The 14,292-nt window shown below is 67.6% G+C and overlaps 3 protein-coding genes across 8 annotated transcripts; 2 read left to right on the forward strand and 1 right to left on the reverse strand.

Moving 5' to 3' along the window:
- Positions 1-781: 781 nt before the first annotated feature.
- Positions 782-6,288, forward strand: DGKA (diacylglycerol kinase alpha). 5 transcript variants are annotated; one of them, XM_062015504.1, is made up of 23 exons: positions 785-1,428; positions 1,610-1,686; positions 1,780-1,912; positions 1,993-2,073; positions 2,155-2,204; positions 2,269-2,343; positions 2,428-2,547; positions 2,616-2,733; positions 3,008-3,096; positions 3,451-3,570; positions 3,640-3,738; positions 3,835-3,924; positions 4,007-4,080; positions 4,188-4,262; positions 4,338-4,423; positions 4,493-4,582; positions 4,670-4,830; positions 4,905-4,969; positions 5,052-5,142; positions 5,218-5,407; positions 5,492-5,612; positions 5,688-5,748; positions 5,881-6,288. In XM_062015504.1, exons 1-23 carry the CDS (start codon positions 1,359-1,361, stop codon positions 5,977-5,979), a joined length of 2,235 nt encoding a protein of 744 aa, XP_061871488.1. In that variant the 5' UTR covers positions 785-1,358; the 3' UTR covers positions 5,980-6,288. The 5 variants fall into 5 exon arrangements, with proteins under 5 accessions (XP_061871486.1, XP_061871489.1, XP_061871487.1 ...); XM_062015503.1 differs by having other exon boundaries at positions 784-1,428; positions 3,823-3,924; positions 5,218-5,612; XM_062015506.1 differs by lacking the exon at positions 4,188-4,262 and having other exon boundaries at positions 786-1,428; positions 3,823-3,924.
- A 118-nt stretch (positions 6,289-6,406) lies between these two features.
- PMEL (premelanosome protein) lies at positions 6,407-14,179 on the reverse strand. Of its 2 annotated transcripts, none has more exons than XM_062015521.1 (13): positions 13,853-14,179; positions 10,201-10,287; positions 9,298-9,420; positions 9,074-9,220; positions 8,860-9,000; positions 8,626-8,787; positions 8,154-8,549; positions 7,784-8,047; positions 7,411-7,674; positions 7,248-7,341; positions 6,963-7,165; positions 6,796-6,883; positions 6,407-6,698 (listed from the first exon to the last, which is right to left on the reverse strand). In XM_062015521.1, exons 2-13 carry the CDS (start codon positions 10,268-10,270, stop codon positions 6,539-6,541), a joined length of 2,112 nt encoding a protein of 703 aa, XP_061871505.1. In that variant the 5' UTR covers positions 10,271-10,287; positions 13,853-14,179; the 3' UTR covers positions 6,407-6,538. The 2 variants fall into 2 exon arrangements, with proteins under 2 accessions (XP_061871505.1, XP_061871506.1); XM_062015522.1 differs by having other exon boundaries at positions 6,607-6,698; positions 7,258-7,341.
- On the forward strand, positions 11,328-13,851 carry CDK2 (cyclin dependent kinase 2). The gene is made up of 7 exons (XM_062015527.1): positions 11,328-11,540; positions 11,614-11,691; positions 11,951-12,071; positions 12,155-12,325; positions 12,407-12,508; positions 12,964-13,167; positions 13,245-13,851. The coding sequence occupies exons 1-7, from the start codon at positions 11,425-11,427 to the stop codon at positions 13,347-13,349; spliced, it is 897 nt and encodes a 298-aa protein (XP_061871511.1). The 5' UTR covers positions 11,328-11,424; the 3' UTR covers positions 13,350-13,851.
- Positions 14,180-14,292: the final 113 nt, after the last annotated feature.

Consider the following 14,292-nt stretch of genomic DNA (forward strand, 5'->3'; position numbering starts at 1 on the left):
TGCATCCTACCGCTCCCGGCGGTGCCGCGGCGACCCGGGCCCGGGGCTGCGCATCCGCCCCGTCCCCGGCCAGTAGCCGCAGCCACGGGCCCCAGACGCTGCCCCGAGGGTCCCCCCCCGTCCGCTGAGTTTCAGCCGCCGGGCTGCGGGACGGGAACCCCCCGGAACCCGAAAAGTGCCGCCGCCGGCCCCGATCGCGCCCCGAGACACGCGACGGGAGGGGAAAGCGGCGGTGGCGCGGGGGGACGCGGCCGCGGGGCAGCGCCGGCGCAGGAACCTCCCCGGGCACCCGCCGGGGCCGCCATCGCGACACACACAGCGCGGGGGGGGAACCAGGGGCCGCGCAGACCGGCCCCGCGGCCGGAGCCCACAGGCGCCAGCTCCGGGGGGGCTGAAGGGGAGGAACCTTCGTTCTCTTCAGTAACGAGGCGGCAGCCGCCGCTCCCGCAGCCGCCGCGGGGGATCCCCCAGGCCGGGGGGACCGCACCCACCCGCGCGGGCTGACGGGGTCCCTTCCGCGCCCCCACCGCCGGGACAGGCTCCGCTGGGAACCTTCCGGGTCGGTGCCGGGACCGCTCCGGCGCCCGAGAGAACGGCGGGGTCGGGGGGCTGTGGGCAGCGAGCAGGCGGCGCGGCCGGTGCTTCCGCCCCCGGCACGTGCGGCCGGTGCCGCCTCCGCCCCGCCGAGCCGTGATGTCACGGGGCCGGGCCGGGGCAGCCGCCGCGGGACCCGCCAGGTACGCGCCGGGCGGCGGCCCCGGGATGCGCCGGGAGCTGGGCGGGGAGCGGGATGGGCTGCGGAGGGTCGGCGGCGCGCACCGGGCGGTACCGGGCTGGACCAGGGCTGCACCGGGGCGGCTGTGGGGGCGCGGGAACGGCAATGAAGGAGCCCTGGAGATGCCCGAGCGCAAGGATAGGGCGGCCGGGGATATGCGGGGGGGGGGGGTCCGTGTTCCCCGGTAGCGGGGGCAGCAGAGAAGGGTCCCGGTTTCCCCCCTCCCCCGTGCGTGGGGCTGGGCGGGTCCCGGTGTGACTCGGCCCTGAGGAGGGACGTGGAGACAACTCCCCCACACCCCCACATCTGGGTCACATCTGCGGGCGTGTGGAGGTGGGCGCATCCCCCCGTGCCATGGTGTCACCCGTGAGTGCCGCTCCTCGTCCTCGGAAGGTCCAAAGCTCAACCCACGCCCCGAACGCGGGTGACGTGACGTGGGTGTGCGCGGCAGCTGCCGGATGCGCCGGATCTGCGGCGCAGCATCTGCCTGGGGCGGGGGAGCGGAACGGGGCAGGAAAGGACGGTAACGACCCCCTCCCTCCCAGCCAGCGCAGGCGGGGCTGCGCATCCCTGTGCCGCGGCCATGGAGGACACCCCGGAGTGGGCCACCCTTAGCCCGCAGGAGTTTGCCCAACTGCAGAAGTACCTGGACTGTGAGTGCCGGGAGGGAGACGGCGCACACGCGGGCGCGGGGGAGGCTCGGGCTGGGGATCTGCTCGCGGGTGCGTTTGCGGGGGCGGTGCTGCTCGCGAGGCGGGTGCGTTTGCACATGCAGGGGCGGCTCTGCACGGGGTGAGGGTGCATTTGCACATGCCGCGGTGTCTCTGCCCGCAGACAGCAGCCGGAAGGTGCAGGATGTGCTGCAGGATTTCTACGGCGGAGGGGCCCTGTCACAGCACCGGCAGGGAGAGGTGAGGGCCCGGCACCCACCACGTGTCCCCCGGACACGGCCTCACCAGGCAGCTGCAGCCTGGCGCCCCCCCATCTCACCCCTGTCCCCACAGTGTGTCGACTTCGAGGGGTTCACGCTGTTCCTGCGCAGTTACCTGGAGGCAGATGACGTCCCAGAGCCGCTCTGTCGCCATCTCTTCGCCTCCTTCCAGAGTGGGGCCACTGCGCTGCTGGGCAGCCAGGACGGTGAGGGTGGGGGCAGGGGCACCCGGGGAAGGGGGAGGCCACGGGCACCACAGGGATCTCATTGGGGTCTCTCCCCGCAGGCAAAGACCTCGTCTGTGTTAATGATGTCTCCTGCTACTTTTCACTGCTGGAGGGGGGACGCCCCGAGGACAAGCTGGAGTGTGAGCAGGGGGTCTCTGGGGGGAGTTGGGGGTCCCCAGCGACCTGCTGGGGTGAGCTCATGCCGCTGTTTCCCTCCACAGTCACCTTCAAGCTGTACGACAAGGATGGGAATGGGCTCCTGGACAGCTCGGTGAGCAGCGGAAGCGGGGGGCGGCTGCAGCCAGACCCTCCCCGTGCTGACGCTCTCCCCACAGGAGGTGGATCGGATCATCACCCAGATGATGCGTGTGGCCCAGTACCTGGACTGGGACGTCACAGAGCTGAAGCCGGTGAGCAGGGCTGTGGGGATGATGGGGGGGGCTGATACCCCCCCCAGCCCCACGTCCTCCTTGCCAGCCCCACGTTCCCCCCAGATCCTGCAGGAGATGATGCGGGAGATCGACTATGACGGCAGTGGCACTGTGTCACTGGCAGAGTGGCTGCGTGGGGGAGTCACCAACATCCCGCTGCTGGTGCTGCTGGGCCTGGAGAGAGTGAGTCAGGGGGTGCTGGGCCTCCCCTGCCCGGCCAGGCCCGCCCCAACCCCGTTTCTCTCCCCCAGCACATGAAGGATGACGGGCAGCACATGTGGCGCCTGAAGCACTTCAACCGGCCCGTGTACTGCAACGTGTGTGAGACGCTGCTGGTGGGGCTGCGCAAGCAGGGGCTGTGCTGCACCTGTGAGCGGCGGGACCGGCAGGCACCGGGTCCGGGGCGAGGACATGGGGGGACGGGGTGGGGAGCAGGGGGCAGTGAGATCAGGACAGGGTGGGGATGTGGTGAAGATGAATGTCGATGAGACGGGGACTAGGATGGGGATGGTGATGAGAACAGGACAAGAATAGGGACAGGCTGGGAATGAGAACGGGATGGGGACAGGGAGAGGGGTGGGGACGGGATGTGCTGGGGTCAGGGGTATGGTGAGGACTGGGCACAATGTCGGACACTCCCCAGTCTGCAAGTTCACGGTCCACGAGCGCTGCGCCCGCCGGGCCCCCCCCAGCTGCATCAGCACCTACGCCAAGTCCCGCAGGGAGGCCGGCGTGAGTGCCCCGCGCCAGACGCCTGTCCGCTGCCTGTCTGTCTGCCTGTCCGGCTGCCTCTCCAGCTGTCTGTCTGCCTGTTCGACTGTCTGCTTGTCCGGCTGTCTGCCTGCCTGTCCAGCAGTCTGTGTGCCTGTCTGACTGTCCACCCGCCCACCCACCCACCTGTTTGACTGTCCACCCATGCCTCTGCCTGTCGCTCCACCCACCCGTCCGTCTCCTCCCACCCGTCTGCTCCTGTCAAGTTGTGCATCCAACCCCTCACACAACCCATCCTGGTGAGGGGGCAGTGCCCAAGCTCCCCCAGCCCCATGCTGTGGTGGTGATGGGGTGACACGGGGGCGCCGTGCACAGGTCCAGGCTCATGTCTGGGTGAAGGGCGGCTGTGACGGCGGCAAGTGTGGCAAGTGCCAGAAGAAGATCAAGAGCTTCCAGAGCCTGACAGGGCTGCACTGTGTCTGGTGCCACCTGAAGGTGGGTGCGTCCCCCCCCCAGGGCCCCCCTGATGTCCTCGTGACCCATCTCACTCCTCTCTGCCCCCAGATCCATGAGGAGTGCCTGTCCCTTGTGCCCCCCGCCTGTGACTGTGGGGTCCTACGGGACCACATCCTGCCCCCTGCTGCCATCTACCCTGTCCTGCTGGTGAGTGGGATCCTGGGGGCGCTTCTTGGGTGCTGCTGTGCTCCTGCTGCGCAGCACCGCCCCTGCCAACCCCCCTGAGTTCAGGGCTGCTCACAGGAGAGGCAGGATAGCCAGAGGGATGGCAGCGGGATGCTGGCAGAGGACACGCCACAGGTCTTCACCACTCCTGAGGGACAGGCACTGCGGGTGAGCTGCCCCCTGCCCCCCCCTCGCCACGTCCTCCCATCCCTGGGGCCCAGGGCATGACCCTCACACCACCCTACCCCAGGTCAGCCCCGTGCCTGACACCCACCCGCTCCTTGTCTTCGTCAACCCCAAGAGTGGAGGGAAGCAGGGGGAGAGGTAAGGGAGGGAACCCTGGTACCATGAGGGCTCAGCCCAGCGGCCCTGTGGGGAGGGGGCGGCTGCCCAGGCCCCCCCAGCACCTCCCAGACCCACTTTCACTCCAGGGTGCTGCGCAAGTTCCAGTATCTGCTGAACCCACGGCAGGTTTATAACCTGCAGCAGGGAGGTCCTACCACCGGGTGAGTGGGGCTGGAGGCCAGTGGGGGGCCCTGCTGGGGCCCAGCCCTGCCCTGACACCCTCCTCTCCCTCCCAGGCTCAATTTCTTCCGGGATGTGCCAGATTTCCGGATCCTAGTGTGCGGAGGGGATGGCACTGTGGGCTGGATCCTGGATGCCATTGGTGGGTGCTACTCCCCTCCCCGGGGGTGCTGCTTCCCCAGATGCCCCCCTGACCCCCCTCTCTTTGCAGATAAAGCCAACCTGCCCCGCCGGCCCCCTGTGGCTGTGCTGCCCTTGGGAACTGGCAACGACCTGGCCCGCTGCCTGCGCTGGGGGGGAGGTGAGTAGGGCAAGATGGGGGGTGGAGGGGGCCACATGCACATCCTGGGCCCCTGCCCCATCCCCCACCTCCCCCCTGCCACGGCAGGGTATGCTGGGGAGGACCTGGTGAAGATCCTGCGGGAGATGGAGGGCGGCAGCCTGGTGCAGATGGACCGGTGGCAGGTGGAGGTGCTGCCCGAGGACCCGGTGGCCGCGGGCGACCCAGTGCCGTACGAGATCATCAACAACTACTTCTCCATCGGAGTGGTGCGTGGGGCAAGGAGGCAGTGTGGGGGGCACATCACACTCCCCCTGGACCTCACTCACCCCCTTGCCCCCAGGACGCCTCCATCGCCCATCGCTTCCACATCATGCGGGAGAAGTACCCCGAGAAGTTCAACAGCAGGTGGGTGGGGGCTGGGGCTGTCCCTGCAGTTTCCCCTCTACGTTCCCCCCCAGTTCCACACCCAACTTTTTCTCCCCACCAGGATGAAGAACAAGCTATGGTACCTTGAGTTTGCCACCTCTGAGACCATCTTCGCCACCTGCAAGAAGCTGAAGGAGTGTCTGAGTGTGGAGGTGAGGCATCCCCCACCCTGGGGGGGAGCCAGGGCTGCGCTACCCCACCCTGACATGCGGCTGTCCCCCCCACAGTGCTGCGGGACCCCCCTGGACCTGAGCGGGGCCCTGGCAGGGCTGGCTGTGCTGAACATCCCCAGCATGCATGGGGGCTCCAACCTCTGGGGCGAGACGAAGCGGGCGCTGGGAGAGGCGCGGAGGGCAGCGGGCAGCCCCCAGCCCCCGGCCATCACCGACACCGAGACCCTCAAGACCTGCGTGCAGGGTGTGTGGGGCGGTGCGGGGACCCTCTCTCCTCCTTCTTCAGTCTTCCCCCAGCACCGCCCTGACCCCTCATCTGTGACCCCAGACCTGAGCGACCGGCGGCTGGAGGTGGTTGGGCTGGAGGGGGTGCTGGAGATGGGGCAGATCTACACGGGGCTGAAGAGTGCAGGCAAGCGCCTGGCGACCTGCTCCGAGATCACGCTGCGGTGAGGAGGAGGGGCCGTGGGCTGGAGCGGGGGCGAGGGCATAGCAGTAATTGAGCCAGGGCGGGTGTTCTGCAGGACGCTGAAGCCCCTGCCCATGCAGATCGATGGGGAACCCTGGATGCAGCCGCCCTGCACGGTATCTGGATCCCCATCCCTCAAGCTCTGGGGTGCAGGTGACCGCCTGCCCTCTCCGAGCACCTTGGGCTCCCCCTCCCTGGGTTTTGTGCCCCACCCCCAGACCCCCCCAGCCCCTGCCTTTCTCTCACAGATCAGGATCACTCACAAGAACCAGATGCCTATGCTGATGGCTGCACCACCCCGCTCCTCCAGCTTCTTTGGCCTCAAGAAGGGCCCCCCTGACGCCTGAGGGGCCTGGAGGGGGGGACACTACCCTGAGTTGTGCCCAGGCGGGGTCACAGACCAAACCCTCTCCTCCTATGCCCCCAGCAGGGGTGGGGGTGCAGCTGTGCCCCTCCTGAGGGGGGCTCAGAGCCCGCTGCTGCTGTGCCAGGGTGGTTGGGGCTGCACCAGCCCACCCTGTGCCTGTGTGCGCTGCAGTGGTCAGAGACCCCCACTCCTCTGGCCTCCCCATCCCTATTTATTACACACACTTGCGCCCCCCCCCCCCCCCCCAGTTCAAGTGCCTCTTGCAGTAATAAAGCTGATGGTGAGATGGGCACTGGCTGTGCTGATTCTGGGGGATGTAAGCTGAGCCCCAGACCCCGCAGCAGGATGCAGGTGCCCCAGACCCACAAACCCACCCAAATCCCACCAAGAAACACAAACAAGCAGAGGCCCCAACGGAGCTGAGCCTTTAATCAGTGGTGGTGAGGCTGGGGCCACGCACCCCCTACCCCACCTCCTGTGCCCGCCCCTGGTCCTGGGGGCTCGGGCCAGGTGGGGGGTGGCACAGGGTGGGAGGTGTCCTAGACGGTGTTGGCGCGGAGCAGGGGACTGCTCTCGCTGCTGGGCCCCCCGCCGAAAGCCTGGTGCAGCAGGAGGCGGAGGGTAGAGCTAGGGGGCAGCCAGCCCCGGGGCTGGGGGGCTGGGGAGGCTGTGGTGAGCAGTGGGCTGTACTTCACACGTCTGTGGAGCAAAGACACAGCAAGAGTGTTAGTGGTGGGGCCATGGTAGTGGCCCTCAGGTCCTGGAGGCCTCCTGTGCCAGTGTCACCCCTGGCTACCTGTAGGTGTAGGCAGCAGTGCCAAGGGCGGCAGCGATGAGCACCAGCCCCAAGAAGAGCGTGGTCCTGCTGGGAGCTGGGGCAGCGCCTGCAGGCAAAGGCAGCTCAGTACCCCCGACATGAGACACCGTCCCTGTGTGCGTCCCCCTCCCCAGCCCTGCTCCCACCTCCAATGGCGACACGGGTGCTGGCCACAGCCAGGCTGTTGCCGTTGGCCAGGGAGACATTGAGGCAGTAGAGGCCGGACTGGTTGAAGTCCTGGCGCAGGACGAGCTGGCAGCCCAGGGCTGGTGCCACGGTCGAGCACGTCTGCATCTGTGCTGCCTGGCACTCGGCGTCTGCCACCACGGTGCACACCTCCTCGGGCAGGCTGCAGGCAGGGGTCAGACTACTGCAGACCCCCCCCCAGCCCCAGTGCCTGGTCCCTGTCCCCTCCCCATCCCAGCCCTCACCTTCCCTCACATGTCACGGTCAGCTCCACGCTGCTTTCGCTGCCCTCCGGCACCACTGGCACCACCTGCACGATGGCCACGCTCTCGATCCCCTCTGCAACAGGACGTGGTGTCGGAGTGGGCTCAGTCCCGCCAGCCCGACTCCCCCCGGCCCAGGACTCACGGACAATGTCGAGCTGAGTGGAGAAGGTGCCATAGCGGTACAGGATGCAGCCAACAGGCTCAGCTGCTGGTGCCTGGCGCTTCACAAGCACCAGAGGCTCATCCGTGCCAGCGGGAGCAGCTGTGGCTCCAGCTGTGGGAGCAGCAAGGGATACAGATGTGGCTCCCATGGCTGCTCCCACTGTCGCTCCAGCTGTGGCTCCTGCTGTGGCTTCAACCAGGGATTCAGCTGTGGCTCCCGCAGTGGCTCCAGCTGTCATTGTACCTGCAGAAGCAGGAGGCCAGGAAAAGGTTGGGGACAGGTGAGAGGAGACTGAGCCCTCAGGGACTCCTATATGTTACCCATCACCCCCTGCCCTGGAGAAAGCACCCACCTGCAGCCATAGCTGTGGGGGCAGAGGTGCCCAGTGCATCCCCAGCTGGGGCCACTGAGGTGAGGAGCAGAGGGTCTGTGGATGCCAAGGCAGAGACGGCAGCAGAGTCCGTACCCGCAGCTCCAGTGGCAGCATCTGCCAGGGTGCTGAGTCCCAGGACAGGCTCAGTGACAGTGGGGTCTGAGGTCTCGGCAACGGCGGCATCAGCAGGTGCAGCCGCTGATCCTCCTGTGGGCTCTGCTGGCGAGCCAGAGGCTGCAGGTACTGTGGGACAGGACAAGGATAGGGAGGGCACCCCTGGCAGGGGCCACTTCTGGGATCCCTGGACACTCAGGTACCCAGGGCAGGGGGTTAACCCATGCTACCTTACCGGTGCTGGGTGCCCCGGTGGTGCTCTGCCCTCCTGGTGTGGTGCTGACAGGCTGCGTGGCCGTAGGTGCTGCCGACGGCTGTGGCCCAGTGGTGGGGTCCACGATGGGGGCTGCAGAGGTGCCGCATGGGCTGAGGGGGATGGCAGCCTGCAGCACCAGGCGGGCAGCGAAGGACCCAGCCTCCATGTAAGTGTGGGTGACAGCGGGGCTGCGGGAGATTAGAGTCCCACTCTGGTCCCCAAAGTCCCAAGAGTAGGAGATGTCGGCATCGTGCAGGTAGTGGCTGGGGTCGTGCAGCCGCACGGTGAAGGCCACAGCACGGTTACGCACGAAGCGCCTGTCGCCCTCTGCCACATCTTGCACCTGCGTCACATCCACGGTGAAGGGCACCTGGTCTGGGGGGGTGAAGGGCACCATCAACTCGTCTGCCCTTGCCAGGCACCCTCCCACCCCCCCTGCCCCAGCACCCACCCGTGATGCTGAACTGGGTGCTGGTGTGGCCAATGGGAATGAACTTCTGGCGGCCGCGATAGTGGTAGACGACGACCTCCATGGTGTAGGAGCCTAGCGGCACTCCTGCTGTGTCCACCGTCAGCTGCGATGCTGCACCGTCCACCACCTGCCAGTAGCGGCCTGCAGGATAGGGAGGGTCATGCACTGCTCAGGGACCCCCTGGGCCCCGGCAGGACTCGTTTCTGGCCTCACCCCACGTCCACCAGACGTAGACAAACTTCTCGCGCTTGCCAGCAGCGCTGGTGGGGAACGGCCGTCCGTCAGGGAACACTCCGTCAGTCCCCCCGGCTGCCTGCTCTGGGAACACGGGCTCTCCCTGGGCTACGCGGGTGCCTGTGGGGAGCAGAGGGTGAAGGGGGAAGCAGGGTGGAGGTCCAGGCAAGGGGGAACCTGCACAGGTGCTGACCGTTGACGGTGCAGTTCTGGTTCCAGACAATGCGGCCGTCAGGCAGCACGGCCTGCGTGCGGGGGAAACGGACGGCGATGGAGAATGTGGCCTTGGCGCCCACCATAGTGGGAGCGTCGCTGCTGATGTCGAAGGCAACGTCGCCACCTGCCAGACACAGGGACGGCGGCTCAGGGACGGCACCGGGGGCCGTCGTGACACCCACCACCTATCCTCGCACCCACCTCGCCAGCAGTCCCGCTGCTGCTGCTCCTGCCATGGCCGGTACCGCTCCGAGTCCCAGCTGCGGAAAGGTGCCGGCTGCCCGCGCCAGGGCTGGCTCTGGCCACGGCTCTGGCCACCATCTCCTGCAGAAGGGTGAGAGCGTGCGTGTGGCACCCGGAGCAGCCATGTGGGGTGGCTGCCAAACACCTCACCTCGGAGAACTCACAGTGACACGCTGTCCCTCCCGTGGGGCATCCAGGTGAGTTGCCCCGACTGCAGGGACCCTCAGGGACCCCAGGGGCCACGTGATGGGCTCAGGCTGAACCACGCGTGTCGGGCAAAGCCCATCACATGGCACCAAGTGCAGCCCAAAGCCTTTTCATGTGACTCTCAGCTGAGCTGGCGCGAGCAGCTCCAGGCAGGACAGAGGGAGCACCTCCCTCCCAGCCCTACACTCATGGGGGGCTGCTGCGTCCCCTCCATGCCCCCCTGCTCAAAAGGGGCTGCCAGGTTGTCTCTGACTCTGCTCATGGTCATCCCCCCCCCCCATTTACAGGCACCATCAGGTATATGTCCCTCTCCATTTACAGCATTCACACAGAGGGAGTAAAGGACCCTCACATCCCGCCCCGCTCCCAGCAGGGCTATAGGTCCCCCTACATCCCACAGAAGATGGGGGCACGCCATAAGAAGCCCCCTGTAGACTCCAAGCAGCCCCCACCCCCAGTTCTTATCCTGCTCCCCGTGTGATTTGGCTTTGAGAGGTTGCCCTCTCCTGCTGATGGACCCCATAATCCCTGAGGTGGTCCCAGCTGCTGAGAAAGCTTGCAGGATCCAGGGATCAGCTGAGCCCCACCCCAGCTGCTTTCAGATCCCCAGATTCCCTCCACTGCAGCCACATCCCCCTACCCAACCCTACTTACGACGCTGAGCCGTAGCCAGGACCAGGAGGGCTCCCAACACCACGATCACCCCGTGCACACGCATGGTCATACTGTCCTTGTCTCCTCCTACACTTGGGCACAGCCAGGGCAGAGAGGCAAAGGGAATGGGCACAGGGGAATATGAAGGGTTTTCATTTGCATAGTCCCACCCCAAAACGGGGGGAAGGCACACACATGACCCAACCCCCCTAACCTGAATTACTTAGAGACACGTGCATGTGTGTGCATCCCTCCGGCAGCCCTAGTCACACACTCAGGCTCTGCCCCGCTTGGGTGGGTGGCTCATGGGCGATACAGAGGCTCCACCAGCTTGGGGAGAGGAATAGGGGGTGCTATCCCCCACCTCAGCACCATCCCAGGGGCCCCAGATGACACGGATTTAGTCCCAGGAGCTGAATACGGCCCGAAGACATGACAGGGACGTGTCACCCACAGAACCTGGGCCAGGTGGGAGTGGCACTTGCAGGAGGACCCCGGCTCTGCAGACATGGGGGGACCCAGATCCCCATGCACGAGGGGACTCTGTGCTCACACCTGGAGGGACTCTGAGCCTATACATGCAGGGGGACCCCGAGAGAGCACACGCACAGTTGGACCCCCCTCAAGCACACAACGCGACGCTTCCGCTCCGCAAGCGCCGGGGAGCGTTTCCAGCCTCAGCGCCCACCCGAAGGGTCCCACACGAGCGGAACCTCCCATGCGCGCGGCAGGCGGCTTCGGGGGATCAGGGGGGCTCCGGGGCGCTGGTGCGGGACCGTGCCCGCGGGACGCATGTGCAGCCCCGACCGCACGTCCCCGCCGCGCCGCCGGCGACACCGCCCACGTCCGTGGGCCTCAGGGCCGCCCCCTGCCCTGCCCGCCACGGGGGACCCCGGCCCGGGTCTCCGCCCCCGGCGCCTGTCGCTTTAAGAGGTCTCCCGCGCGGCGCGTGACGTCACGGCGGGCGCGGCCAATGAGGCGGGTCGGGGGCGGGGCCGGCGCAAGGCGGGAAGCGGCGCGGGCGGGGCCTTTGTTGCGCGCGGGGGGAAGCGGCGGCCGCGATCGTTCCGCCCGCCGCGCGCGCGCCCGGGACCCCCCCCGCAGGGACCCCCCCCCCCCCCCCCCCACCGCCGCCCCGTCCCGGGACACCCCTTCCCCGAGGAGCCCCCCGGGCCCCCCCGCCGCCGCGCCGGCGCCCGCCCGGGTTCTCCCCCCCGCTCCCCCATGGAGAACTTCCAGAAGGTGGAAAAGATCGGGGAGGGCACCTACGGCGTCGTGTACAAAGCGCGGAACAAGGCCACGGGGGAGGTGGTGGCGCTCAAGAAGATCCGCCTGGACACGTGAGTTGGGGGCAGGGGGGGGCCCGGCGCGGAGGGGGCGTCGGGACCCGGGACTCACCCGCTTCCCTTGTAGGGAGACCGAGGGCGTCCCCAGCACGGCCATCCGAGAGATCTCCCTGCTCAAGGAGCTCAACCACCCCAACATTGTCAAGTGAGCCCGGGGCGGGGGGGAGGCACAGGGGACCCCTCGGGCCGTGGGGTGGGAGGTGTGGGCTCTGCAGAGTACCCCTCACCCTACCCCAGGGCTAGCTCTGTCACAGCGGTGACTTGTCTGGGGTCTGGTGGGTGCCCTGTGGCTGTGGGGTGTCATGGCTCTGGAGAGCTGTGTCTGTGGGCAGCTGTGTCTGCGGGGTGTCCCGTGTCCATGGGGCACCCCATGGCGCCGGCCCAGGCGGTGCCTGCTCCCCCAGGCTGCTGGATGTCATCCACACGGAGAACAAGCTCTACTTGGTGTTCGAGTTCCTACATCAAGACCTGAAGAAGTTCATGGACTCATCCACCATCAGTGGCATCGCTCTGCCCCTCATCAAGGTGGGGGGCAGGATGGCAGCAGGGGGGTGTTCTGGCTCCGTGGGGCGGTGGTCCCGGCCCTGCTGAGCCCCTCCTCCCTGCAGAGCTACCTGTTCCAGCTGCTGCAGGGCCTGGCCTTCTGCCATGCGCACCGCGTCCTGCACCGCGACCTCAAGCCCCAGAACCTGCTCATCAATGCTGATGGTGCCATCAAGCTGGCCGACTTCGGCCTGGCCCGCGCCTTTGGAGTGCCTGTCCGCACCTACACACATGAGGTGGGCACTGAGGGGGAAGGGGGGGTGCTGGGGCCTGGTCGGAGGGACCCAATGCCCATCGTGTTCCCTCCTCTGAGGCAGGTGGTGACCCTCTGGTATCGAGCCCCCGAGATCCTCCTGGGCTGCAAGTACTATTCGACAGCCGTTGACATCTGGAGCTTGGGCTGCATCTTTGCGGAGATGGTGGGTGATGACGAGGGGATGGCAAGGGCGTGTTCAGATTCGCCCAGACCTCTGTGGGGTGACACCGAGGCTCCCACGCAGAAGCCTGAACCTGGGACTGGCCCGTCTCAGCGATGCTGCAGCTCCCTTGAGCGCGGCCCTGACGTCAGTGGGCCACGGGGCTGACACCTTCTGTGGCCCCTGGGGAATAAAGGGGCTTTGTGGACGCAGGGAGGGGACCCGCATCATGTGAAACCCCCCTGAGCTCCATGTCATGCAACCAACCGCAGCGGGGGAACTGGGACAGGCTCCTGCCGCAGGGATGGTCACAAGGGGCCGGCGTGAGAGCTCACGGGGTGGGGGCAACGTGTGATCCCTGCCTGGCTTGCAAAGGGCATGTTGTCCTGGGTCTCCCTTGGGGCTGAGCCCCATCACGAGGTACTTCAGGGGCTCCTGACAGGGCTCGTTCCCCCCAGATCACCCGGCGCGCTCTGTTTCCTGGGGACTCGGAGATCGACCAGCTCTTCCGCATCTTCCGTACGCTGGGCACGCCAGACGAGGCGGCCTGGCCTGGTGTCACTGCCATGCCCGACTACAAGCCCAGCTTCCCCAAGTGGGCCCGGCAAGACTTCAGCAAGGTGGTCCCACCACTGGATGAGGAAGGGCGGAAGCTACTCGCGGTGAGCTGAGGGGGTGAAGGGGGCGGAGGGGGAGATGGGGACCACCTTCCTCACTCTCCTCCCACCCTTGCCCCCAGCAAATGCTGCACTATGACCCCAACAAGCGGATCTCGGCTAAGGCGGCGCTGGGACACCCCTTCTTCCGTGATGTCACCAGGGCCGTCCCCCACCTGCGACTGTGAGCAGCCCTGACTGCCCCTGCCTGGCTGCCCCTGCCTGCTCTCGCAGTGGCTCGGGACAGTGTGGGAGGGGTGATGTCCCTCCCGGGGCTGCGGAGGCCGTGGGCTCGGGACCCCCCCGGTGCCTCCCTCCTGCCCGCGCCCCGGCTCGCCCTGGGCACAGCCCCTGCGGTTGGCAGGACCCTGCGTGGAGCCGCCCCCGGGGGCAGGTCGTGGGTCTGGTCCAGCTCTGCCCGGCACGCAGCGAGACCCCCGCCCCCGCTTCGCTTGGACTCTGGGCACTTACGGCCACTCCGGGGGCCCAGGGGCCGGCGGGGGGCGGGGTGGGCGCCTTCTCCTCCCACCGCGGTCCCTCACGGCGGCCGCAGGGCGCAGTCCGGGCCGGGGTGTGTGTGACGGGGGCCGCCGGCATCTGTTCCCTGACGCCCCCCAGCCCGCGCCTCTGGGGCCTCGGCGCTGCCCCCGCGCGTTCTCAACGACTTTTTGTAACTCGTGCAGTTTCGTACCGAGTGTCAGACTCTATCTGTGGGTCGGGGGGGTCGCGGCCGTTCCCTGTCAGCCGGGGGGTCCCGGCCCCGCCCCTCGCGCTCCGCGGGGTCAGAGGTCGCGCGCAGCACCTCCCGTGAGTGGCCGCGAGGCCTCGCGCCGCGCCACTCATCGCGCCGCCGATTGGCTGCGCTGGGCCCCTTCCGCCCTGTGATTTCCCGCTTTGCGATTGGCTGTCGCGGCCTCGTGGCCTGCGGCGCGGCGGCTCCTCCCATTGGCCGCACGGCCCGTCATTCGCCCCAAGACCCACCGCCTTGGTGACATTCCCCCTCGACCATTGGCTGGCCCCTTTCTTAGCCTCTATTGGCCAGACGACTGCTCATCCAGTTTCCCGACGCTGCCGATTGGTTCTGCGGGGCGGGGCGGTGACGCGCACGTCTTCGCTCTCATGGGCCCGGTC

The sequence above is a fragment of the Colius striatus genome, chromosome 26, assembly GCF_028858725.1.
Source record: "Colius striatus isolate bColStr4 chromosome 26, bColStr4.1.hap1, whole genome shotgun sequence".
Lineage (NCBI taxonomy): Eukaryota > Metazoa > Chordata > Aves > Coliiformes > Coliidae > Colius > Colius striatus.

Coding starts and splice junctions, on each gene's coding strand:
- DGKA (XM_062015502.1), top strand. CDS start 1,359: ATGGAGGACACCCCGGAGTGGGCCACCCTTAGCCCGCAGGAGTTTGCC. Junction 2,205..2,268: donor ATGGGCTCCTGGACAGCTCG/GTGAGCAGCGGA, acceptor CTCTCCCCACAG/GAGGTGGATCGGATCATCAC. Junction 4,831..4,904: donor ACTACTTCTCCATCGGAGTG/GTGCGTGGGGCA, acceptor CCTTGCCCCCAG/GACGCCTCCATCGCCCATCG.
- PMEL (XM_062015521.1), bottom strand. CDS start 10,270: ATGACCATGCGTGTGCACGGGGTGATCGTGGTGTTGGGAGCCCTCCTG. Junction 8,550..8,625: donor CACCCAGTTCAGCATCACGG/GTGGGTGCTGGG, acceptor TCACCCCCCCAG/ACCAGGTGCCCTTCACCGTG. Junction 8,048..8,153: donor CACCGGGGCACCCAGCACCG/GTAAGGTAGCAT, acceptor CCTGTCCCACAG/TACCTGCAGCCTCTGGCTCG.
- CDK2 (XM_062015527.1), top strand. CDS start 11,425: ATGGAGAACTTCCAGAAGGTGGAAAAGATCGGGGAGGGCACCTACGGC. Junction 12,509..12,963: donor GCTGCATCTTTGCGGAGATG/GTGGGTGATGAC, acceptor CGTTCCCCCCAG/ATCACCCGGCGCGCTCTGTT. Junction 13,168..13,244: donor AAGGGCGGAAGCTACTCGCG/GTGAGCTGAGGG, acceptor CCTTGCCCCCAG/CAAATGCTGCACTATGACCC.